Source organism: Indicator indicator, chromosome 4 (genome assembly GCF_027791375.1).
Source record: "Indicator indicator isolate 239-I01 chromosome 4, UM_Iind_1.1, whole genome shotgun sequence".
In the NCBI taxonomy this organism is placed as follows: Eukaryota; Metazoa; Chordata; class Aves; order Piciformes; family Indicatoridae; genus Indicator; species Indicator indicator.
The window spans coordinates 28,104,910-28,131,903 of NC_072013.1; the positions used below are offsets into that span (position 1 = coordinate 28,104,910).

Sequence of the window (26,994 nt, forward strand, 5' to 3'; positions counted from 1 at the left end):
AACATTTATACTTCTTGGCATCTCAAGACCAGTATTCTGCTGTGAAAAGTGGCTTGTAGAAATGTGATCCCATTTCGTACTGGGGTATGTGTATAACAGGACTTTGCATTTAGCAAAAGCTTTGAACAGGGCATTGCTAAACCTTTCCTTGAAATATACTTCTCAAAGACAACCAGAAGGCTTTCAAATTGTAATTTGCCAGTTTTATATGAATAAAAACTGGAAAGTTATCTTCTTACAAAATAAAATCTTCATAAATAACCAAGGGGGGGATAGATGTAGACATAAAGAGACTTATGCACAACTGCCTAATTTGTGCAGATAGGTCCTTGCTTTCAGTAGTGGTTAAGTTGGTGACTTGATGAATGACACCAAAGCAGGAGCGTTTAGTTTGATTGATTGATTGATTTTTTTTTTTTAACAAACATTTTTGAACCCAAGGAGGTTTTAAATAACTAGAAAAATAATAGTTGTGTGTTTATTTAATATCCTGAAGATAAGGAAATTGAAGAAAAATTGGGGAATTATTTTGCCATTGAGTTGGTAGTGAAAGAATACAGGAAACAATCTCAGTGGGTGGAGGCTAGTGAATACAGAGCTCTCAGATGTTGCGAAATTAAAGAAGGTCTTAAGGTTATTAATCTATCATCCATTCTAGACATACTTCAGTTTTTAGTACATGCTTTATTCTTCATGCTTGATGGGGTGTTTGCTTTTACTATCATACAAGACGACAGTACTAGTTCTATAAATGTCATCTTCAAGCTATTTAATAACAGTAGCGTATATACTGGAAGAAACAGCTATTCTGAGGGCATTCTTTAATTATTAGGATGTGTTGTGATAGTACATATGTGTCTGCAGGATAGTGTATAGAATAGAATCATAGAATTGTTTTAGTTGGAAAAGACTTCAAAGATGATTGAGTCCAACCATCAACCTGACACTGCTATGGCCATTAAACCATGTCCTTAAGTTCCATGTCTACAACGTGAGCATAGCCTACTTTTGCTTAATGTAATCCACACTTTTTTCCCCCCTTCCCCTAATTCTAGGCCCTATGCTGTGTTCTGTTTGCAATCCTGTGACTTTTCCTTACGGTTGCTGTGGTGGTTTAAACGGCAAAATCCCTGCCCTCCTCTTCATTTCCTGGCATTATACCCCTCAAAGCAAAACTACAGGCTAGAGTGGATCAGGCAACTGATCCAGGTGTTCAGTATCTCACCCTTCTTGGCTTTTCACTGAGAGGAGAACCATAGCTCATCTCTCTGGATGCAATTTTGCTGGTCTCATGCATAGTTTTTGTTTTTATATTGATGCACAATCAGTTGCTTGTAAATTACTTTAAATATGAATCCTGGATAAACATTATTTTTTTAATCTGTGTTAGACTTGCACTAAAAGTGTGCTTTCAAATTGTTATGTCTTTATTTGATAAAAGGATACAGGGGGCAGAGACTGCAGAGATGACTGATAAGGATGGGCTGGTTGGATTAGGATTATTCTGGAAAAAAGGTCGTAAAAACACAAACTGAATTGTCTTGGCCATTTTAGAATTAGTATTTCAGCCTTTGCAGTAACAATTACTGCTCTGTGCCTGAAATAAAATTGCAGTACTTTCTGTTAACTTTTCTGATAACTTTATAAAACACTTAATTTTGTTAAAAGCTCTGATTCTGTCTTGATTATTGCTTAGATGTGTTAGTATCTACTTTCATTCAGCCAATTTCCCTTTGAATCTGTGAATGTCAAAAGCTCAGTGCATGTCACAAGTTCTGTGCAGTTTTAAATGGTTAAGGACAAAACTGACAAGCCTGAAAATTTACTTGTAGCAAAGACCTTCTGTAAATGAGGAGAGCTCTCACAGTCAAGCCCAGGCAGAAGTTGACCTTTCTTCAAATTTTGATTTTAATGGATGTGTACTCTCATGTGCATTAGATTCAAATCTTGTGTTACTTAGTGGTGTCAGTTTGATTTTATTTTGTGGATTATTAAAGTAGTCTAGGTATTTACACTGACTTAATAGAGCAGTTGCTCAATTTTTAGTTTTCCCAACTGAAATTTGATTAAATGGTAATATTGAAAGTTGTTAAATTTAGGGGCCTAAATATTTGGCTGTGTGTTAGAAGAAGAGCAAAATGTTGCAAAATTCATTACAAGTTCTGAGCATCTGTCTGCTGTTTTTCGCCAACTATGAACAACTGTAATGAACTATGTGTTTCATTTCAAGTCATTGAATTACAGGATTGAGTTCTGCTTGAAGCTCAATAGGCAAGTACCCTAAGTACCAGTGCCTTCTCTACTCCAACTAGTGGTGTGAAGGTGGGTTGGGAAGTCCATTAGAGACCTTTTGGTAAGGTTTGTACAGCTTGAAAGAGATGTTAAAGGATTAAAGAAAACACAAAAAAAACCCAACCCCAAAACAACACCCCAGAGTCCACCACCACCACAAAAAAAAAAAAAAATCCAAATCTGATACCAGTTAATGGCATAATGCCTGTGGGAAGGCTGCAGTACTGGTTTTATTGATTTCTGCTGCCCTTTGCTTATGCTGTGTGTATTAGAACCCCCTAGAATTTACTTTCCTATGTTTTTTTGTTTCCAAGTAATAAAACCCTAGGTATTGCTTCCCTGTTCCAAAGGTACCCCAAAGAACAATAAGAAGAAATGTTATTGTATGAAACTTCTTGCAATTTTGTTTTTGTGGTGTTAGAACTTAATGCTTAATGAAGGAAAGCAGATATGACCAGAAAACTTGGGTTTTATGATTTTATTTTGTGGAGACTTCAAGGGGTTTTGTTTGTTTGTGGGTTTTTTGATTGGGTTGGTTGGTTGGTTGTTGTGTGGTAGGGTTTTTGTGTTTGGGGTTTTTTTTTTTAATTTTTTTTTAGTCTGCCTCTGTAGTTTGCATGGCTTGTTGATGTAGTTATGCTGGCATGAAATCGTATAGTGTTCTAGAGTGGTTTTTCTTGAAAAGAATTTAATTATATTTTTTTGTTTTGTTCCCACACCTCCAGATACTTAATGGGAGGAAAAAAAGAAACTTTTATTTTTAATGCTTTAGTAATTGTCCAATTTATTTTTTTTAAATACCAACCGTACCTTAACATGAGTGTAATCTTGAGTCAGTTGAGTCTGGTTATTACTTGTGCTGAATTTTATTTTAATAGATCCCCATTTATTTCAGCCCATGTTTTTCTTTGACTAGGATATCCTTGTCAGTCAATGAAAATGTGTGCAGAGCATGTAGAACAATGCAACCAAACCCATTATGTTCATATAACATCATAGATTTTACTGATACCACTTTAGTGTTTTCATGCTCTATGTGGGATTGTAGATAGCATAAGTATATGTTGGATTGATGTTAGCTGGATGCCAGGTGCCTAGCTGGAGAGGGGAGAGAAAAAGGGTTGTGGTCAGTTCATCACAGGTTGTTTCTGCTGCTCTTTCTGGGGGGAGGACTCCTCACACTCTTCCCCTGCTCCAGCATGGGGTCTCTCCCATGGGAGAGAGTCTTCCATTAACTTTTCCATCTTGAGTCCTTCACACAGGCTGCAGTTCTTCATGAGCTGCTCCAGCATGGATCCCTTCCATGGGATTCAGTCCTTCAGGAACAGACTGCTCCAACATGGATACCTCATGGTACCATGCGGGAGTCTCAAGTCCTGCCACAGTCCCTCCAGTATGGGCTCCTCTGTCCATGGGTCCCCAGGTCTTGCCAGGAGCCTTCTCCAGCACAGGCTTTCCATGAGGTCACAGCCTCCTTTGGTCATCCACCTGCTCTGGCGTGGGGTCCTCCACAAGCTGCAGATGGGTGTTTGCTCCACTTTTAACCTCCATGGGCTGCAGGGGAATGGATAGCCTGCCTCACCAGGGGAATCTCTGCTCTGCACCTGGAGCACCTCCTTCCTCTTTTTCTTCAATGACCTTTGTGTCTGCAGAGCTGTTTCTCATATATTCTGACTCCTCTCTTTGGCTGCAACTGCCATTGTGAAGTTTTTATTGCCCTTCTTAAATATGTTATCTGAGACATACTACCACCATCACAGCTGGGCTTGGACTTCACCTTGGCCAGCAGCAGATCTGTCTTGGAGCCAGCTGACATTGGCACTGTCACACAATAAGTGAAGCTTCTAGTAGCTTCTTACAGAAGCCTCCTTCCCCCCCCCCAACTCAGTACAGAGCAGAAGTTAGAATTAAACATAATAGTCTTGAAAAGTGATCAGTTTGATTGCACTTTTATATCTTCTTTTTTTGTTTGCTTGTTTTTAAGCTTTCATTTACAGTCTGTCATTCAGAAGAAATTTTTAATCAATTAATTAATCAAAGAAATTTTTAATCAATTGCTGTCTGCTAGCTAATAAGTGAATTCTGAAGTCCATTCTCCTTTGTCTGAAGGAAGGTAATCAAGTAGCAGTCACAAGTACTTCGCTTCCCCAGGCCCTTTATCTCTTCTAAGTCTGTAACCTTAGGTTGCTAATAGAAGCAGTCGTTTTTGTCGTGGGTGAGGGCTGCTGACTTTCTATGACTCTGGGTTTATCTTAGGTTTCCGCACTGCCTGCTGTGAGGTGTTTGGATGTATGCAAGAGACCTGGCCATCTTTAGGATGACCTGTTTTGGGGACCTGCAGTTTTTCCAGAGGGCTTTAGTGGGGGGTTCTTCTCCAATATAGCTCTTCTTGTTGGAGCTCTGCAGAACCGTGTTTCCTGCATCTTTTCTGACACAGATGAATATAGGTTGTGGGAAAATGGGGTGAACAATTACAGTGATAGGAAGTGTGGTGTCATATATTACTTTTTCGTCATCTTTGATTTCCTTTGGTTAAAGCTATCGTAGAGCATACCCTTTGATGTTGCTGTGTGCTGCCTCGTGTGGTCAACAGAAATTTGTCAAGATCTTGGTTATTCTTTGCACAATGCACTTTGCTAACCTATTGAATCCTGCTTTTGCCACAGTGCTGTAAGTGGAAGGAGGTTGAGAGAAGTGTTGTGCTTTACCATGTCAAGCCAGGAGGCATGTAGCATCTTTATTTGTACTGCGGTCCATATTTGTCCTTCTCAGTGATTAAGCACTGCAGGCAGCTGAGGTGAAGTGCTTTGGGGTCATATCAGTACTTTTTAAAGCAATGTAGCTTTCTGCTGTGACCTTGTAACATCTCATAGGTCTTTTGAACTTGAAACCAATAACAGTTGTATGCGTGGTTTTAATTAAAACAGGTTCATGATACTTTTGTCCTTAAAACTATTACACAGCTACTAACAGCTTCCAGTGTTCATGAAATATTCTTTAACTTTTGACATACTCTTGTGTCTTAAAGTTCCATCTTAGGTTGACTTTTTACTACTATGTCCAGGTTTTAACCAATAAAAAAATCAATTTTTTACTATTTCAAGGTTTTGTTGTTGTTGAAATTAGCAAATGTTTTCTTTTACATGCGGTACTGGTCATTCACTGAATTCTGTGCCTCTAAAAACCAAAAAAGGTAGATCAAAGCAAGTGAAGTGTCCTCTAGTCTTGGGACATGCTTCATTTCTGCAACTTTCTGCCTATTAGTACCCTCTTCCATATGTGAGCATTGGGTAAACCAATCTTTGTATACTTTTGATACAGTTGTTAAATTAACAAAACACCAAAAATTTTGAGTTCATTTTATTGTTAGGTCTCTTATCTGCTGGGAAGTAAGAAAGAGCAGAATATTAAGCAGGACATTCTGCTTTCTTTGTTGGTCAAGCACATGCATTATCTTGTGTGAAGATTTTTCTATTAACGCATGTTGTGTGTTCATAGCACATCAAAAAAATTCTCACTGTGTTCCAGGAAAATTGATTTTGCTATGGAAAGTGTCAACATGGGGATAATGATCGAATCTGAAAAGTTGTTTGCAGAGTTACAGTTTTGCTAATTATTCATATATGTATTTATGTGTATTTGTCTAAAGTTATAAATGATAATGTTCGTAGAAATATAAATTAATCAAGTTTGATCTATTTGACAGTTCTTTCATTGTTCTTTGGAGTGCAAGTTAACAATGGTGAATGTTACCCTCTGATGAAAATAGTGGTATATGGTAGAATTAAGTCTTGAATGATATTGTGTTTGCATTCTCCACTTAAGCCTGGACTTTTTCTGGGAACTTAATTTTCTTAATAGCGGGTAATGATTAAAATACTTCTATAACATATTGTTCAAGATCTCAATCACACAATAGTAATAAAGTTTCTATAATGGGTGCATTTGTTAATCTGAGCTCTGTTTTACAAAAAATTGTATGAATGTTGCTTTCCTTTGAAACTGATCTTCAAAAAGAATCCTGTTTTGTAAAATAAGATGCCAGACTCACAAAGATTTCCTTTCTTGTTTCATAGACGTTCCATCTTCAGAGCAGCCTGAACTGTTCCTAAAGAAACTTCAACAGTGCTGTGTCATTTTTGACTTCATGGACACGCTTTCAGACCTTAAAATGAAAGAATACAAGCGCTCCACTCTTAATGAACTGGTGGACTACATTACAATAAGCAGAGGCTGTTTGACAGAGCAGACTTACCCTGAAGTAGTTAGAATGGTGAGTTACTTCTTTCTCATGGTCTCTTTAAATCCACTTGCAATTCTAGTTACGCATTGTGGGCGAAATTGAACCCTGGAGGAGGTGGATTAAATGAGGCCTTTGGTTGTATTTTCTACTAGACATCACTTGGGGATAATTCTCCAAAGACAAAAATATTAATTTTTATATATGCTTAGTTAAAGTCATGTAGATGATGGTTATTATAGTGTCACAAGTGTATGAAAGGAAATCTGGATTGTTTCCTAATGGAGAAAGCCAGAAGCCATAAAATCAGAGTTCCTCACATTTCCACCCACCTACCCTTCCTCTTGTCCGCAGTATAAATAATAGAATAATTTTTTCAAGTTTCCTATCTTTCTTTGAACTTAATCCAAGCTCTAGAGTGTGTACTTTAGGCAGAGATAGCTTAAAGTATGCACGGATAATGATTTTTAAATAATTGATGTTTAAAAAGTTGCACAGAATCAGTGTGAGAATTTCCTGGTTGTATTATGTGGATTCATAGCAGCTGCCATTAGGGTGAGCAGAATTGCACAACAATAAAGCCTCGTGTATATAAATTTTCAAATAATAGTGTTTCCAGTGTAAATGTGGAAACAGTACAAGATACTGACTGGTGAAGAATGTTCATTGCAATTGGATAAATCAACCACTGCTTTAAAATGTTTGTTCTGTACTACCATGCAGAACCCTTATAACCTGTTACCTAGCTTAGAAGGCAGTGAGTTAAATAGAGATATGATGCTGGTTTCCTAATAGTACTGAGTGGTTGTGGAATCCATTGGCTGTGTGCTGTAAGAAGAAAAACGTGAATAGATTTTATAATACATTATATATACTCCTTCTTTTATGACACTCAGACTTGTGCTTTCTTGCTTGTCTGTAATATATAAAAAAAGCTGTAAATTGTGACAGAATGATCAAGCAGTTAATAATGGGAAAAACCCCCAACAAACAAACAAACTGGATTATAAGTGTATATGGAAAAATCTTAATATGGCTTCTTTGTGTGTGTGCATTGTCAGAAGGTGTGTAAGTACATGATCAGATTCTTCCCCTTCTCCCTCACCTTCCCTTTCTCGCTTCTGTGTTGGGCCAATCTTCTGAATGAACTGCTTTTCAGTCTGTGGTGTTACTTGTTCAGCGTGTGGTCTAATGCACAATTTGAACGCCAGTCTGAATACAGAAGTACTAGTTCTGTGCTGAATTCTTCTGCTGGTGCTGTGCTGTAGTATTTAAATGATTTGCAAAGGTTAGCTTAATCTTACTTGTACCCCTTGTGATGAACAAATTATGTCATGACCTTTGTATAGACAGGACACCGATGCACAGGTTACTTCTATAAAATTTAGTTATGTTTCTGTGTGTCGAAGATGCCTCCAAATTCACCCACTGGGAGAATTAGGTTTTTTTCCTTGTTGTTGTTTGTTTTGTTTAAAAGTCTGCTACTGAGGTTATATTCTCACTTTGGCTTTGGTTATAGTTGTTTATTGCTGCAACAGTAAATAACTGTAGAATAAAGACTCTGCAAGTTAGTGTTGTCTTAGGTTGGGCCCCAAGGAAGAAGAATTGATCTGTAATTGCTCACAAAGTTCAATTTGAATCATAAATCATAACCTGTGAAGCAATCCAAACTTGAACTGTAGAAAAAAAGCAAAAGCCCTTTACTAGCATGTGCTACTGTCCCTGCACTTATATTGATTTTACAAACCAATTTTTGTCTTGAGGAACTGATGCATTCCCTAAATAGTTTGAAAAGTATGGTTTTTAAATAATTTTCTTAAATATAGTCTGTAACTATGATAGGTAGGAGTCACTGGAAGTAAAGGCAGAGTCTGAATTTTCCTAGTGGATTTCACAGATATTTGCTAAGGGAGCTTCAATAATTCCGGTTTCAGGTTGCTCATGTTTGACGGAAAACTAGGCTAATATTTTGTCCAATATTTCCCTGATTCTTTTGTTGCATTATGTGATGCTGCTTCTTTCTTCTGCCTTGCATTTGTCCTCCAGTGCTGAACATGAGCTATGTTCTTGGTATCAGGGTACTTATGTAAGGGAGGACTGAAAATATACTTGAAGTCCTGTATCTGGCTACTCAGTGGCTTCTGACTACCTATATTTGATTTTTTACAAATAAAAAGATAGCTGAGTAATTAGGGAGGTGGACATGTCAACTGAAGCACATGATTGGGAAAAGCCAACATGGAGTCCGCAGGGGTAGATCATGCTTGACAAACCTGACCTCCTTCTATAACAAAGTAACTTCCACGTTTGATGCAGAGCCAGCAGTTGAGTGTCCCCCACAACCTACTTGTAGAGAAACTGATACATTGTGGCCTGATAGGTGGTCTGTGCGATGGGTGAGGAACTGGCTAACAGACCTTACCCAGGGGGTGGTAGTAAATAGTTATTTCTCAACCTGGCAGCCAGTCACAAGTGAGGTCTCTCAGGGATCAGTATTGGGCCCAGTGCTGTTCAGTATCTTCGTAAGTGATCTGGATGTTTGGATCAAGAGCACCATGATGAAGTTTGCTGATGACACCAAAATGACTGGGGAGGCTGACACTCCAGAAGGGAGAACTACCCTCTAGGAGGAGCTGGACAGGCTGAATGAGTGGCCAAGCAAGAACCTCATGAAGTTCAGTGGGGACAATTGTGGAGTCTTGCACCTGGGAACACATAACCTGGGGATGCATTACCAGCAGAGATAAAGAAATTATTATCCTGGTCTACACAGTGCTTGTCATACCACACACCTGGAGTACTGCATGCAGTTTTGGTCCTTGTACACAAAAGATGCAGACAGGCTGGAAAGTGTCCAGAGAAGGATCATGAGAATGATCACAGGACAATGGGTACAAGTTACTCCTGAGGAGATTCTGATTGGAATCCAGAAGAAATTTTTTCACCAGGATAACACATAGACATTGGAATAATCTCCCAAAGGAAGCAGTGGATTGTCCCACATCAGACAGTTTTAAGACTCAGCCTGACAGGGTTCTGGGTTATCACCTAGCCAGGTTGGACCGGGTGATCATTGGTGTCCCTTGCAACCTGGCATTCTGTGATTTTTTTTTGTGATGTTTTTTCCTAAAGAATTTCCTTGGAAAGGGGTAGTATTTAAATTTTGTGCGAAATTTGAGCCTGCTGCTGTCACCTCTGCTTTGCTGAAGGTGTAAGATGTTGGAAAGCTGGAGATACCTAATTGTGCCTGTCACAACAAGCAGCATTCTTGGTGCATGTGCTCTTGGAAATCCACTTCGGTGGTTTTATTCCATGCGGGCAGAATGCTGCACTCTGGTATTGAATTTGTGTGAGCGAATCCATGGCAAATGCATGAATGATTTCTGTTGATCATCCCAATGAATGCTAATGGAGTGTTTCTACTAACCCACAACATCAGGGCTTTTGTGTGTGGCAGGCATTTTGTGTTTTACAGATATGCTATCTGGTAAAAGTGCTGGTTTTCCATCTAGTTTCTGCCTATATTTTTGAGTGCAGTTATACAGGCCCTACAGGGAAAGATATTGCTCCTAATATTATATAAAATAAGTTTCAGCACATACTACCTGGTGAATAGCATTGGGCACTTTGTTGAAGTACCATGTTCAGTGTAACTTGCTCGTTGCAGTAAGTGAATGTTCTTGTTTTACACAGCATTGTGCCCATAATCATGTATGGAGACAGACTTAATTGTACATAGTTGGCTTCCTGAGTGCAACTGCCACATTTATCTACTTTTGAGAATTTTTATCTAGGTCTCCAACTGTGTTCACAAAGAAGCTGTCAAGCTGACAATCTCTGGCCTGTCATAGTGAAGAAAAGAGCAATATCTATGTCCTGACCACATCAGTGTTCCCATTGACTGTGTGCCACAAACGTCATGGGAGTGTTTTGACTGAAAGACCAAGTATCATTAAACTGATCAAAATGGAGCACAAGTCTTCTTTGTCCCATTAGATGGTCTCCTCACTGTTATGTTTAGTGGTTATGAATCCAGGAAATAGTATTTCCTGATTAACCCTTTGGGCTAGTGAAGCAAAGTACTGTAAACAGGTGAAAAAGAAAGAAGCTGTTTTCTGCGTTTTGGCATTGTTTAAAAGCAGAAAAAGACACGCTGGTCTGAACTTGAAGCTTAAAATGTTGCTAATACTTATAAAGAAGGATTAGTCACTGAAGTGCTTTATTACCTTAATTATCTAAGTTGTCCAAAGTGATACCTGTGGAAGAGCCCTTTTTTGTTTTAAAGTTTTATAACATATGTGTATATTAATGTTTTCTGTTCATGACCCAAAAGAGTTTGGCTTTAGAGATACTAGGATAGAAAAATTTTGCCTCTAAAATTCTTGATATTTTTAACTACTTCTGATACTTTTTATTACTTCTAAAACGCAGTATGGATGATGTAAGGATTTGAAAAACAGTCATTTGTGGTAGCCAGCATAACAGCTCTGGTATATTTTTACTGCCAGTTGTCCTAAATTCATGCCATTAAAACCATAATCCCAACTCATAATATCAGATACTTTCATCTTGTTCTCTTGAGCATATGATAGGATGTTGTATATAGCTAAAGATGAAATTATTTGGCTATTTGTCAATCTGTGTGCATCCCTGCTTCTTTAAACCACTCTTTTCAGCTTGATGTATACGGAAGTGTTTGAGATATTATTGGTTATTTTTAAAAGTAACAAAAAAATTGAATTTACTAATGGCCACCAGAGCAGGCTTGCAGTGGTCTTGTCGCTATCATCAATATCAGTTGATGGGAAGAGCAGTTGGGATTTGTGTTAATGGTTGTAAGCTGGACAGGTTTATTCAAGAGGGTATTGCTCAGTGTGCTTTGCCAGCAGTTTGATGTGTTGTTCAGAAGGACATATGACATTCTTTAGAATTAGGCTAGTCTTAAGAAAAAAAGGCCCTTGCCAATTAAACTCCACTCTGCTAAGAAGGAAATGGCAGTAATGTGACTTTATGAGCCAGTAATTGGACACTTAATCTAAAATTTGTTCCTGTCCGAACAAAATGTGGAAGCTTAGAGTAATGATCCTGATTTTGCTGGTAGATAAAACAATGCTAGTTGAAAGAAATAAATGTTTGTTATTATCTGTGGTATCCTAAAGGGTGTATCTAGTAGAGCTTTTTGTGCTTTGGGATATTAAGACATAGATTGAGGAAACTGATTTCTTCTATTTAAAAAAAAAATCAGATGGCAAAAATTGACAAACTGTTAAATGGAGAAATCTGGATGGATCTTTTTGTTGGTGAGCAGTGTTTCAGTTCTCCTACTTGCTGCTTCAAATATTGTAAACACAACCTCTGACCTTTACTGTGATGCTTATGCAATATCTGTGGACAGTTGCCAGCCTGTAAGAAATGGCTAATAAAACTTTCTAAGATAAATCTTTTAGAACAGAATAGTATTACTTTGTTCTCCTCTCTTTTAAGTCTAGAAATGCCCTTGGCTTTATCTTTTCTGTAATGATGAATCAAGTTACATGAGACTGTAATCTCTACAGTCAAAGTGAAACATGGTATTAGTTGTTCTGTGGCTCAGAAGCTGCGTTGAGCAACACAGAGAAAGAAACTTTATTAAATGAATACCCAAATAAATACCAAAATTTGTATTTCAAAGGTCAGGTTTGTTTTTGTTTTTGTTTTTTCTTCTTCTTTCTACTGACAAATCTAGAGGGATTGCATTCCTTTTGCAGCAGATTTGTCTCAACAGATATGAGGCCAGAGTCTGATCAGGAGTTTGTTTATACCAGACTTGTTAAACATAAAGAGTATCTTACTAAGTCATGATTTTTTTATCATGTTAAGGAACCTATTTTTAGAAGCATTCTAGCTGTAGACTTCATAAACATTATGATATTCTTTATTTTCTGTAGCTTATGAATAAGTATGACATCCTGCTTGCTAAATGTTCATGCTGTTCAGGTTTTTTCATGTTAAAATGTTCTTGAATAGAGAACTTAATGCAAGTTTACCTATATTCAGTCTTACTTTTTTGATTTAGCAAGACCCCTGTACATATGTTCCTGTTGTTTCTTGTATTAAAGATATGAGAGCATATGAATTTCTTTATTTCTCTTCAACTCAAAATATTATTCATCATATCATATATTCTTAAAAGAATTGATAGATGTTTCTTTCCTATTATGAATTTTATATAACTTCAAGAATTCTGTAAAATATTTGGGAACAAACTCAGCTTGGATCAGTGAAAGCTGACCAGCTTGTTTTGAAACCTGAATGCTGAAATGCTGAAATGAAGGTGTAATATTCTTTGACAGCATCTCCCCACTCCAAAATGAACTTTGATTAAAAATTGCCTTGCAGGTACAGCCGTGATAGACCAAGCATGCTATTGATGAAAAGAAATTTAAAATAGATCTTACTGTAAATTCTGTTCTTGTTTCTTTAACATGAAGGTTATCAATTCTGTTAAAGCAAGGAAAGAATCTGACTTTGGTTTTTCTTTTATGCATGATTTCCAAATTCCTCCATTAGATGCTTTTTATTGTTCACATTCTTAAACACCTAGCTTGTACAAACCCTACAATACTTATTAAAAGCAGAGACTCCAATGTTCTATACTCTCAAAAAATCAGTTGGAGGCAGCTTCTCTTGCAGTAGTTGTCCCTAATAATTTTTCCCGACAGTATGTAATTACATTTCCCAGTATCCATTATTCCTCCTGGTGGTTACATAGACCTTTCATTTGTCAGACTTCATCTGCATAATAGTACAGTGACTAGGTCTCAAGCAAAGAAATAAACTGGAAAAACTGTTATTGTTACAAGAAGTAATTTTGTTGCACACTCCCTCTCTCCCCGCATTTTGACTGTGTCATCTTTTTAGTTACCGTATGAGCATTGTGTTTTTAGGTAAGCACAATGCGAATCTTCTCAGGGATTGTTTTCTAGCATATTGAATTGTTTGTTCTTCCATTTGTAGTCTGAGACAGCGTGAGTTTTGTAATGCTGTCCAGAGTTCAACTTCATGTATTGGCAGGCTTTCACTTGATCCAATGCCTGCTCTAGAGATGGGGAGCTCTTTGTGCTGGTACTTTGCTTTAGTTTGTCAAAGAGTTCATGCTGTGATGTTTTAGATTGTATTGTATAGAATTATCTGTGCACACATTCAATAAATAACTGTACCATTGGCTCATCTCAAAACATAATTACATGGAGATAGCAATGAAAAGGGTTGTGACTAGTAGGGTAACCTGTTGTAGTTTGGGCCTAGGTGACACAGAGTGGAATCCCAGAGCTCGTGCCCAGTAGCAAGAAGGGTGCTGCCTAGCCATGGGGTCTGTGGTAGCACTTAAAACTCAGAATGCAAGTGTCATCTTGAAGTGGATCTCATCTCTGTTCTCCCTTGACTTTGATGCTTGTTATAAAGAAGTCTTAAGGTTTGTAAATTAAGTTCCTTTTAAAGAAAATGTCCACTCCATGAGTGTACCTAATGCTTTCCAGTTTGCCTAATGGATTTCACTGCAAGAAGTCTCTTAACTAGAAAGTCCTCCCTCCAGACATAGGTACCGTAGATGTTGCACCTGAGCACCATCTCTTTTCTTCTATAGACTTGCTCCTATTGCACTTCTGTATCAAGAGAGGCATTGGCTAAGGATCTCAGTTTTGTTGCTTGGGTGATACTAAGCTAAAAAGTGTAGGAGCCCTGATGTAGAGCTAAATTCTTGCAGGTTATTGATTGAATTTTAGAAGACTTAGAGGTCATGAAAAAATGAAAAGAACCATCATCTCCCCACCTTGTGGTCTGGATTGTTGACTGTTCACAGTCCTGTGTAATTCATTTTAATACAGCAAAGTCAAAAGTAATGCTGCAAGGCAAAAAGAAGACATTTAATATTAAGCCCTGAAAGACTGTATTCAGGCAAGCAGTGGTGCAGAAAAGGACCTGGACATTGTGGATTACTATTAGGAGTATATTAATATGAGTTTCTGCTACAGTGCACTGTTCAAAGAAGTGAATGTTTATAAATCGAAATGGCAGTGTGCAGGAAAAAACAAGAGGGTCATGGTTTGGCTTTTTACATGCACCCCAGTATACTTGTGCACAGTTGGAAGCTCAAAGGAAGGAAGGAAAAACAATCACAGGATTAAATACAAAGAGTATAACCAACAACTGTCTGGGTTCAGAAGCTCTGTCTTTCCATGTAGGAACATGGAGGTTGAGAAGTGCCATCTCTTTAAAAATACCTATATATAAATAGATGCTGCATAAGTAAATATATATACAGATGTAGAAGAGGTCTGGTGGTTTAATGAGAACCAATGGGGAATCAGGAAAATTCAGCCTTGAAACCAGAAACTTTGCTGTAATTAGTGCTAGAACTTCAGGATGGAATCACTTACAATCTTTTAAGATAAAATTAGATACTACTTTTTGCAAGAGGTACTCTAGTCAAAATTCTGGGAACAGTTCAATGGTTTATATTGAGATGTTATAACTGAGCGATATTGCAGTAGTAAAATGAGGCTCTAAAATATCTAAATCCGTAACTAAAATGTAAAATCCCAAAAAACCAAACCAAACAGCCTAGGTGCAGACATATTTTAGAAGAAGTTTAGTGTCTGTTCCAGGGGCCATTTTTGTCTCCCAGTTTGCATGGCTTTACGTTATGGCATAATTCAATTTGATTGTTAGTGTATGCTCTTAATTTGCACAATAGTTTAAACATTGTGTGTGCAGAGATACTCTGTTTCAATTTCATATGTGCATGGGGTTTATTTGGATGGTTTCACATCCTGACAACAAGAACAGGTGTTCCCTGTGAGCTCATTGGGTATTCACTTAGCTTGGGTTTCTCTAGCTAATAAATTAAGCTTCCCTGAATGTATGTTTTAATTTCAGATTCCATTCAGGAAAACTGTTTTTGATAAAAGTCTTTGTTTCAAACAGCACAGAGTAGGAGCGCTGAGCTGCAACTGAATTTGTGAAGTGCTTCTGTTGCAGTGTTGTCATTTTCACAACACTCCAGTGAGGGACTAAGAGAGGACTTTGCAAACATTGATTCCTGATTTCAGACTTAAGCCTCTTAGTACTTTCTTTTTGGAAAGTTATTTCAAATATAAATGTGGTGATAAAATCAAAGCTTTCTTGAAGCTTGCTGCTTTGAACTCTATATTCATGGTTTGCATTGCCAGGTACCAGTCATCAGATCTGTGCAGAACTTGCAGCTCGTTCTATGTGGGGGTATCAGAGTAGCCTTTGCAATCTTGCTTGTTTTCAGTGAATTGATATATTGACTCGTAATTATCTGGAAAAGCATTTGTCTTGCTTTTGGTTGGAGTTGTCCCTGACAGACACAACGACATGGCACTTAGAGATTTCTAGGCAGCTGCAATTAAAAGAAAGGATTTCTTTTTCAGGATTTCTAACCTGATCTTGGAAATTTTATATTCAATGCCCTGGGTAGATTTTACTGATTTGATAAATTGATTTCTGGCACTTGGGTGTTCAAATTCTGCGTTAGCAAGGGAGCAGTGATGTACTTTTCCTTACCTGATTTGATGTGTACTTCTGAAAGGGACAGTCATGGAGGGCAGCCTGCATATGTCTTTGAGAACAGAATAGGAGAGATCTTTCATGCTTAAACTTTCTAGAATATTAGAGTTCTGGTTTGTGTTATAAAAATATCATCTGGTCTTGGAGGCGTTTCCTGATCAATGAAAGGTGGAAGTTAGTATTGATCAGTAGTCATTTATGTTGGCTATGGGGGAGGACTCATCAGGGACTGTATATGCAGGCTGGCAGGGATGTCCTTTGGCTTGATGATTCAACAGAGGTCAGAGGAGAAATGATTCAGCTATCCATCCGAAGGAATTTTGGGCCCAGGAATAAACACCTACTTTTATGCCTATCTGAGAAAATTGTCTCTTTCCAGAGTTGATATTCTCATCTTTGTGTGGTGGCTGTCAAAGTCTCTAGAAAGTACAGTTCATGCATGGGCAGTTCATGCATGGAAGAACTTATTGCCTTCACTTCTCCCTTAGAGGCTTATAAACATTAGCCACCCAGAGGCTACTGGTTTAGATAAGCATGCTGTAAATTGATGCTGCATGTAAATGAGCTGTCATGCTGTGTTGTGGTGATTACTGTAACTGTAATGGCACACATTATCTTTTAAAAATTATAATAACTGGGAAATCACTTAAAGATAACCTGTTCTGTCTGTCCTTCTCAGGAGAGTGTCTGCATTTTGGCTTCATGTAGCTTATCTTTACTCCTAATGTGTTTAAAAAAAAATAATAAAAGAGAGCAAATTGTATACTCAGACCATATTCTAGCTTGCATTTTCTTTAATCCTCTATAGCAATTTTATTCAACAAATCTGCTTTTGAGTTGCCTTGAGACGGCCCTTTTTTCAATAGGCACTCACCAGAAGACCTACTGGTTTTGTTATAGGCTCAAGATTCAGGTGTCAGTGCTGGCACTTAACTAATTGTTGCTGAAGCCTTCCATGCTTCTGTCAAGCTATTAAGGCCTTGGTACTAACTGCTTGAGGCTTGGTTTGACTTAATTTGAATTTTCCAAGAATTTCTCAGTTTAGTTTTATTCTGAAAGTGTATACTTCTCTTTGCAGGTTTTGCTTGTGCCATAATTTAATATTTATTTCAGTTTCTAAACAGATCAGCTGATAACAATTACATTTTCTTTAATCCGCTGGGACAAGTTTCATTAATTTATATATGGTTAAATTTGCAGAAAAAAATCTTTCTGCATTCAAATGAAGTTTAAAGCAGGGTAAAAAGAAAAAAGAAAAGAAAAAAAAATGGGGAAAAAAAAAAAAAGCTGTGGAATGACTAGTTCCCTGTTTTGGTCCAAGTCCTGAGAAAGCTGGGATTTTTGAATGTGAAGCATTAACCAAAAATGCTTCAGTAAGTATTGCAGAATCCCATATATTTGAATCCAAGGCACCAATAGGTATGCTTCCCCCCCTTCTTATTTACAAATCTTTTAGGCTGTTCACCCTCTTTTGCAACTTTGCTCTAACACAGAAACAACTCTGCCCTGCTAATTCTGATCACTTTTCTTCCTGCTTTTTCATATCATATTAGAAGGAGGAGCTCAGGAATCTTTGTGGAACCTCTCAGCACAGGCTTCTAAGTGCTGTATCTGTAAAGGTTGAAAACCATGCGACTTGAAAATGTGAGATTTATATACTTGGTGGAGGCTTCTGTACAAGTATGTTTTATTGTAACACCCTCTTGTGGCAAGAAGGAAAAAGTCCAGGCAGAAAACCGTGTGACCTCTTTCTGTGCTCACTGGTTTGCCTTTCTTACTCTTTTGTCTTTCCTTTGTGTTCAGTAAATATTCCTCACTGGTATGCACCACACGTGCCTTCCTACCATTTTTTTTTTTTGCTGTTTTATCTTTCTGTTTATGCAGTACCTGAATCTGCTCTATTTGTCTTGCAAATCCTAAAACTTGACTGTCTGTCTCAGTCTGGTTTTATCAGTGTTTGCTTGTGTTTAAACTCTTGGATTTAAAGTGCCCTTTCCTACTAAGTCACAAAGATATTGAAAATGTGCCTTACTGACTAATACTAAAACATTTATGCAAGTAAAAGGCTGGAAAAATGAATAAGGATGTTGAAGCACATACTGGTTTTGCTTCTTAAATAGCTTAGTTTGTCTGAACTACTACGAAGGGGTCATGTATAGACGGGATTAGGAGATAACAGACTGCTTTTCCTAGCTGTTTGATTAACCAGCTTAGAGATGGGTCAAATGCAGTAGCAGAGTGCAAAGAAGGCACAACATCACCTTCAAAGTGCAGAAAAGGCCCTACAGCATGTTTGCAGTTTATCAGATTTGCTGCATAATAAGCTGTACACTCCATTCAGCCCTATAATTAACCCAGGGAACTCTCTGGTTCAGTCTTTGCTGATAGCATGAACCTTACAAAGCCAAGGCAGTCTCAGCAAAATGCCTGTAAATGAGATTAAGCAAAGTGAATCAACCATGAAATAAAATGTAGGCTGTCAAGCAACTACTATTTGTTACTTGCATTTAGTACCAAGTTTTGTACTTGACATAAAGTGTCCAGGCATATAATGTGTGAATAGCACTGACAACTCTTAACAAGTGCTGACAGATGAGACCTTAAGCAGATATCATTAGTGTTTTCCCTGTGTAAAGGAAAATAACCAGGTGTTATATGAACACTCATAAATGCATGTTGGTGACATTTCCTGCAACTTCTAACCAGCCTTGGCTCTCAGCCCATTGATATCCAGCAGGACTGGGGACTACATGTTGTTGGGCTCATCTAGAATGTGGTGCACAGAACTGGTGGCAGGCTGGATAATGCTGGAGTGTCTGTGGAAAGATGAAACAAAAATTGCTGGGACGGGAAAGCCAAGGCTGGTGACAGGTTTGTAAAATGACAGGTTCCTTAGATCTGTGCTGTTGCTGAATAATTTTGTCAGATAGCAGGCAAAAAATTGCTGCTTGTGTGATGGAGGATAGAGTAGCTATGGACATCCAGACTCCTGAAATCTAGTATTTACTTGAAAAACAGTTTTCATAATTCTTTATTTGACTTTTCAGGTATCTTGCAATATCTTCAGAACTCTCCCACCTAGTGACAGCAATGAATTTGATCCAGAAGAAGATGAGCCCACCTTGGAGGCATCATGGCCGCATTTGCAGGTTTTTTATTATTTATCTCAGAAGAAATGTTAATCGTAACTTAATGTGTCTGATAATTTTCTCAGTTTCTCTAAACCTGTGAATCAGAACTTGTCTGTCAGGCACTAACATTTATTAATATTGTGCTTATGAAGATTGGAGAGGTTGCAAAATGTTGAGGCTTTGTTTCAAAATTGCATTGATGGTGTCCCTCATTCCTGTTTCCCTTCACTGATTAAAAAAAATTATTTTACTTTAGAAACTGCTCTGATACACAAGGGTTTTTTTCAGCAGCTTCAGCAGGAGCATTGTGGAGATGACACTGCTAGCAGTGTTGTTTTACCGAGTCTAGTTAATTTTCATACAAAAGTACACAGATGTTGGCAGCCGATGAGAAAAATGGATGAGAAACTACTTCCCTATCTAAGCCTTCTTTCCCTGAGTCGAGATGTTTGTAGCAGGATGCATTTTCAACCACTGTGTATCATCCCTTCCTCTATTTCAAGTGCCAAGGCATTTTGAACAAAGAACAGAAACTGATACTGGAACATCATTGATGCTAATGCATTAAATTCCTTTACAGAAAACATAGATGCAGATCCTGCCTGTGTTAGTCAGAATGATGACTTAGACCATTAGTAAATTTAGAAGCTTGCCTAAATAACAGTTGGTGGAGTCAGGGAGTTTCGGTGAGCAAAGGAGCACAATTGATCTTAGCTTGAAATGAAGATTTTGTTTGACAGTTGCATGAGTAGTCCTTGCCTGTAAGAGTTTGTTTTACCCTTTTGTGCTTTCAAATTTAGAATCTCTCTTTTCATCCCTCATTTATATTTAAATTTCACAAAATTTAAGAATATTAAAAAAATTCAAGGCAGCTCTGAACAGCTCTACCTGTCTGGAGACAGTACAGGTACACATGGCTGTTATGTTCATTAATACTACTTCTGTAGTTTTAAAAGTCATTATGTACATGGAAATGGTGTTATCTCTTAGCCAGTGGATGATTTACCATTGTCAGGAAGAAATTCATCAAAGTATTTGTCAGGAGTTGATGGAATTGACTTCCTGATGAATATTAGTTATGTAAGCTGTCACTTTTCCCATGTCGTATTTCTTAAACCTCTCTCCCGATTTTTGATTTCCTATTGCTCATTTTAGAAGTCAGAGAAAACAGATGTAAAGCATCAGTATATTGGGCTTTGAATGGGAAAGTTTTAAAAATTATTTTATAATGTAATTTTAAATTTCCTTTCTCCTTTCATTATCAATACTCATACTCATGTAAGTCAGAAAAGGAAAAAAAACTTCAATGGTTGCTCTTCTTGAAAAGGTTCAGCAAAGAATTAGTAGGTGGTAGCTCATCTAGTCAATGACAGGTCAGAATTGTTGTCTCAGGAGGCCACAGCAGTTCCTGTTTTACTTCCATTCTTTTTGCCTGATTCTTATACTTTTATTTTTCTCCACTAAATGAAAAGTCTGTCGCTGTCCCACTTGAACTGCAGGAAAGTAAGCAGGCTTTTCTCCAGCCCTAAGGCTAATCTTTACAGTAAGTTAGGAATTTCTGAATAAGTTCCAGTTTGTATTCTTTTTCTGTGTTTTAAGTTGTAGTAGAATGCTACTCTAAGCAGTTTCTAATATAATTTAAATATTTCCAGCTGTTTCACCAGCCCTTTCAGAATTATAGGGTCTATATTTGATGTGACTTAGCAGTTCAGAAGGCAGTTTAAAATGTACTTTCCAATTACTCTAGGAAGCTTTACAAGATGATAACAAGCATGAAAAGATGGCAGGGCAGTGCCTGTTCTTGGTGATGGAATGTCTTTGACTGGAATTAAATAAGCAAAGCTAACTTAGAAGCTCCTGTAATTAGTTCTGTCTCTTAAGGTAGCAAATTGATAAAGGAGAAACAAACTTCTTAACCTTTTGCTCTATAGAAAGATTAGTATTCAGGTAAATTAAAAGAAAAAATAGAATTCAGGTAAATACTTAAATACAAATAATAATCCAGTCATTAAGCATGTTTTTGTTTCTTCATTTGCAGCTTGTATATGAGTTTTTCATACGATTTTTGGAAAGCCAAGAATTTCAGCCCAGCATTGCCAAAAAGTACATAGATCAGAAATTTGTATTGCAGGTAAGCTGATCTGTTTTCTTTGGGGCTTCCTTTTGCTTTTTAAAAAAGACTCTTAAAAAAGATTTAGTTTAGAATTTGAAATCATAATGTTATTTGCAACAGAAAAAGGTTGAACAAACTTGTACAACGAAGAGTGTTCATTCTGTGGAGGTAGGGGAAATGTGTGTGTGTTTATATGTCAGTCTCTGTTGCTATAGATATATAAAATAGTTGGTTTGACTCTAGTTTTGATACCTTAATCAAAATATTTGACTTATAGGTTATGGGAGGGAGCTGAAACGGTATCTGTTGAAAAATGAAAGGTTTACTCTCGATGAGTCTAAAAATTCTGCTATCTAGAGTGACTACTTAAATGCTGGTTGTAATGTGTCTTAATATTGTTAAAATATTTCTGTTGGAAGGGCAGAGTATTACTCCCTTTTTTGTCTGCTGGAGGGCTGGCTACAGGGGCAGAAGTTCATTAACAAACCTATTCCCAGCACAGTACTGAAAACAGTGATGTTGTAGTGGTTGTTGAGGAAGTAAATCAAAAGGCCATAGAAAGTTCAAGCTCTATTAAAAGCATGTAAGAAGAAGTAGCATTGATAATAAACAATACTGGAAAAGAATGGGTAGCTTTATTTTTCTTGTTTGCTTGCCATGCTCATGGCTGAATGGAAGAGATGGTCTCTGTCAGTGGGTCAGCTGGCAGCCAAGTGTTTTGCACATACTGTATCTGTCTCCTTATGCACAAGCTAGGCCACACAGGAATGCTTGTGTTCTACTTCAAAATACAGAGAAAGTAATTCCTAAATGCTCTTACATGCAGCTGAACATAGTCATGACTGGTAGCATCCCACTCACACTCTTTCAAGGCATTCAAACTTGCTACAGTTTGGCACAGGAGAATGGGTCTAAAACAAGGACTTAAAAAAATTTAGTCCTTATTAAATCCACTACTGAAAGTGTGGTATCTACTGAACGAAGGGAGTAGGAGATTTTAAAACCTCGCTATCTGAAAATGTATGATGTGATAATTAAGAGGCCAACAGAATTCTAGGAATGTCCAAGTTCTTGGCACATGGTTAGTTGATGCATTTTTATATATTGCTATGCACAGTGTGTCAATTTGAAATTCACTTTTTTCTGTAAAAGTTCTGTTGAGCCTTATATTTACATGCAAATAGATAAATTCCTGTGTGTATGTGTTTGTGTCCAGCCTGTAGGAACTGGAGTGGCCTTCCACTTCATCATGTGCTTATGTGTCTAGGGTAACTCCTAAGAATCTGTGACTACAGATACTTACATAGGAAACCAGTTTGAGACAATTACGTTTGTTTCATGACAGTGACAACACAAATGTCACAATCTTTGAAATCAGTTCTCTTCCAAATTAATTTATTTGTTATGGTTTTTCTTTTATTTTTTAAAATATTCAAGTAACTTCAATGAAGTGTTTCTCGGCAGAAAGAATGCCTGTATGAGAAAGTGATAGTTTTTTTTAATGGGCATCTTCCAAGCTTTTACTTGTTTACCTGGGTTTTTTTAAATATTTTCTAGCTTTCTGCTGTATGGTTTGATAAAATGCTGTTCTTAAGAGTGTAACTGTTCATTTATAAAGCCTGCTTATATACAGTCTGAAATGGTTGGCAGTGGTTGCTAAGAGACATACTATTCAAATATATCCACAAGTGTCTGTGTTATGTAGGCTGCTATTTTGGAAAATTTATTTCCCTTTTCTATGTATGTTTAGTGTCAGAATAGTCACGTAAATTATGGAAGTCTTGCAGCTTATCCATAAAAATAAAAATTTAATGTTGAAACCAATAATGAATTGGACATACCAAAATAATAATTTTTATTTTCAGTGAGAGACTGAGTCTTAGTTCAGCAATGTTTCCACAGAGGATCTGTGTGAGAGAACTGGAAATACAAATATTTTACTCCTAAAAGTAATCCAATAAGGAAATTAAAAACATAAGGGTTTCCAGCTGTTTGCTGTCTTTGGGTAAAATTTATGATTTGGGGTAGGATGAGGCAACTATTTATTTATTTAACTATAGAACTAATTGAGCAAAGCAATGTGTTTGTAACCTCTGGAGGACAGCTGACAAACCTCTTAATTTCCTCATGAAGTTCCTACCTCAGATTCTTATTGCAAAGAAAAGATAGCGAGACCTCACGACAAGTTACAGAAACATGCAAAGTAGTGAAGAAGAATTCGTACATCAGTCCTAAACCTGAGTGTTAGAAAGCAAAATACCAGACAGCTTAACAACTGCAATCATTTTTCTGTCAGTTTTTCTTTTTCACCTCCTCAAACTTACGTAGCAGTTTAATAGGTAGTATACATATGCTGACATCTGCTTACAATAGATATTTATAATTTATATATTTGTGAATCCAAGATAATTTTGTTTTCTATTGTTCCTGTGATAATTCTCTGACATCTTACGCATTTGTAAGAACTCTTTAGCAAACTGTCTTCCTTTCTCTTGCAAGTCAAGTACTGGTTGACAGTTACTTTCTTTTTCATGCAAGAGAAATACTGTTTGCTTAAGATTAGTGCCTTAAGCTTCCCTATTTTCTGTGCGTTTGCTGGGGGGAGGCTTGGGTTTTTTTTGTTTACCTTCTAACTTATTACAAATGTCTGCCAGTATAGCCAGTGTTGTGGTGTCAAAAAAAGACAAAGAAGGAGTAAGGGCAAGCTTATACTTTTTGTGATAGAGTATTCAAGGGGAATAGAACAAAGATCTGCAGGGTGGTATTTCTTCTGCTCATTTCATGCCTTAATTCTTAGAGACAAATTCAGTATTTCAGGATATATTTTGTGCAATACAAGACACTGATGGCTTTGTCTAAGAAACACATAATAATTTCGCTCTTTTAAATTTTTTATTTAAGAGTTACTTATTAAAGGTGAGTTATCTCTTGTTGTTGGGGATGTTTTGTTTGGTTGGTTTTTTTTAAATGGGGTATTGAAGTTCATTTTGATAGTGGTATTGAAGGTATTTTGATTTGGATTATTAATTTTGCCCTGATGCTTTGATTTGCTTTGACTGGGGGAGATCCTCTAACAGCAGATCCATTGCTGGCATAGACTTCACTGTTGAGTCTTTCCAAAGTGTGAAGGCCACACAATCACTAGGAAGGCTCAAGAGCTCATAATACAAATGACAAGCAATTAGAAAAATATGACCATGGCACAATGTTGTGGGAACAAAGAATCACAGCAAATGAGGGCCTTTTAGTTCTGCAGGGTGAACTGAAGGTTAGATATTAAGAGGCAAATTATCTTACTTTGTAGATGCGACAACATCTAAGAGTTTATTTTATTTATTTTGTGGGAGAAGAAAGACAGCATTTTGGAGCCAGTTAATCAAAAGTTTATCAGTCGTTTGAAGATTTCCGAAGTTTTATGTCAAAAGTGGAAATTGCTAAGCTGAAACCAGACCTTTAAATACTGCATTCCTACACCTTGGTAGCACAGATAACACATTTTTACATGCATGTGCTGTCCTGAGCCTGTGTCGTACTTGTAAATGTCTACTGTTCTCTCTTTCCTTTAAACACAGCTGTTGGAGCTGTTTGACAGCGAAGATCCTCGAGAACGAGACTACCTAAAAACAGTCTTGCACAGAATTTATGGCAAGTTTCTGGGTCTTAGAGCATTTATCCGAAAACAGATTAATAATATTTTTCTACGGTAAGTTGTGGAAGAAAGTGCTTTTCCCTAAACGAACATTTTAGAAAACTGATCTTTTACTTACATTTAACTTCCCTTTTTTTAGATTTGTTTATGAAACTGAACACTTCAATGGCGTAGCTGAACTGTTGGAAATTTTAGGAAGGTAAATGAATCTTTATTATCTGTCTGAAACTTCCCTTCTGGACACATCAGAATAGTATCAGATTTGGAAAAAGTATTAGTGTAAGCCCTGAGTCTGAAAACAGATGTGCACACATGCTCATCTTTAAGCCCATGTGCAAATCTCTGTCATGTTTTTGCCAGGAGTATATAACTAGATGCAAGTTACAGCCAAAAGCGTTGGATTGATTGTGTGTGTAAAATTTGCGTACCTCGTCCTTAACGTGCTGTGTAATAAATTTGAGCACACTAATACTGTGAGTATTTTAAATAAATGTATTTCTGGTAAGTTAGTTACTAAGAACACCCTACTTATATGAATTTACAGACCACAGAGAGAAGGTCTTACCTGTTTGGCAACAGGTTTGTGCAGCTGTTTGTGTGATTACTACCCAGATATGTACTGCACTGCTCATATCAAGCTGGACAAGAATCAGTACCTGTTTACAAATAACATGGGCCTGCTACTTATTCGCTGTCTGCTAAATTATCTTAATCTAGAAAGTGCTTATTTAGACCTCAAGAATGCTTTCTGTCATAACACTAACAAGTATTCCTCTTCTATTTTCTAGTATTATCAATGGTTTTGCTTTACCTCTTAAGGCAGAGCATAAACAGTTTCTGGTGAAGGTGCTGATCCCTTTACATACTGTCAGGAGTTTATCACTCTTCCATGCACAGGTAGAAACTATAAAAATATTTTCTGCTTAATTAGAATGGTATATTTTTTAAGTTGCTGTGGAAATATAATTGTGTAGCACATAAAAGGGGAGGGGGAAGTTTGAAATATGGAAAAAATGTGTTTCCTTAAAATTCATTTAAAAGGCTTTGCATGATGAATCTCCACCATGACAACTTTCTGAATACCAATACCCACATTTTTGCATAATTTCTGAGATTCTCCTTCAGAGATTTCTTAATGCTGCATTTAGATTTCATGACGTAATTTTTCCTCTGATAAGTGGTATTTGTTGCCTTTCTCTCAGATGTTTGGATAGTGCAGTCTTTCTTATGCTGAAAAAGCTGTGATTTCTAAATGTTACTCCAGGTTTTAACTGTCAGCTCATCTTATAAGAGTTTTCATGCTTTTTGACAATGTATAGAATGTACAGAAAGATGCAGTTTCGGAGAGTAACAGAAGCTTCAAAATGCTTATTGTATAAATGTATTTAGAATTCCAAATTGTTCTGGTTTTTATTGTATAAGCTACTTTGTCACCTTAATTTTTTTGGTGATGTGTTCCATTGTTTATAATGAACTGAACTTTGAGTATGCACAGTGTGAACTTTGCATCTCAGTTTAAAATTGGATGCAGTTTGAGAATGCTCTATAGCATCTTGCCTTGAGTCTGTCCTTTTTGAAAAACAAAAGAAAGTTTCTTTGTGGCTTCTAGAAAAGTTAGAAAAGTTCTAACTTCACTTTTTAAATCTTTACACTTCACAGCTGGCATATTGCATAGTACAGTTTCTGGAGAAAGACCCTTCACTCACAGAACCAGTAAGTCTTTCATGGTTTTTTAACATCATAAATGTCTCATTCAATTGAGAGAAAAGTAAAAAAAAAAAAAAAAACACAACTTTTTTTTTCCCCTTCTAACTTAGGTCATTAGAGGTTTAATGAAGTTCTGGCCAAAAACCTGCAGTCAAAAAGAGGTATGTGATATTCTAGTATTAGCAAAACAAAGTTATTTTATTCTATTGTCTAATAGGCAGGGCATCTTTAGATATTTCCAGGTATATAACACATACTGCAGTAGATCTTGGCATTGATTCTTGTGGGTGAT

General features: G+C 37.0%; 1 protein-coding gene across 3 annotated transcripts in view; it reads left to right on the plus strand.

Moving 5' to 3' along the window:
* Positions 1 to 26,994, plus strand: part of PPP2R5E (protein phosphatase 2 regulatory subunit B'epsilon) — a 71,441-nt gene that overhangs the window by 35,916 nt on the left and 8,531 nt on the right. For all 3 annotated transcript variants that reach the window (XM_054400323.1, XM_054400325.1, XM_054400324.1), the window contains exons 3-10: positions 6,369 to 6,565; positions 19,150 to 19,251; positions 21,272 to 21,364; positions 24,919 to 25,049; positions 25,135 to 25,194; positions 25,784 to 25,892; positions 26,655 to 26,708; positions 26,813 to 26,863. In XM_054400323.1, the coding sequence (XP_054256298.1) occupies positions 6,369 to 6,565; positions 19,150 to 19,251; positions 21,272 to 21,364; positions 24,919 to 25,049; positions 25,135 to 25,194; positions 25,784 to 25,892; positions 26,655 to 26,708; positions 26,813 to 26,863 (797 nt within the window). The remainder of the gene's footprint in view (positions 1 to 6,368; positions 6,566 to 19,149; positions 19,252 to 21,271; positions 21,365 to 24,918; positions 25,050 to 25,134; positions 25,195 to 25,783; positions 25,893 to 26,654; positions 26,709 to 26,812; positions 26,864 to 26,994) is intronic.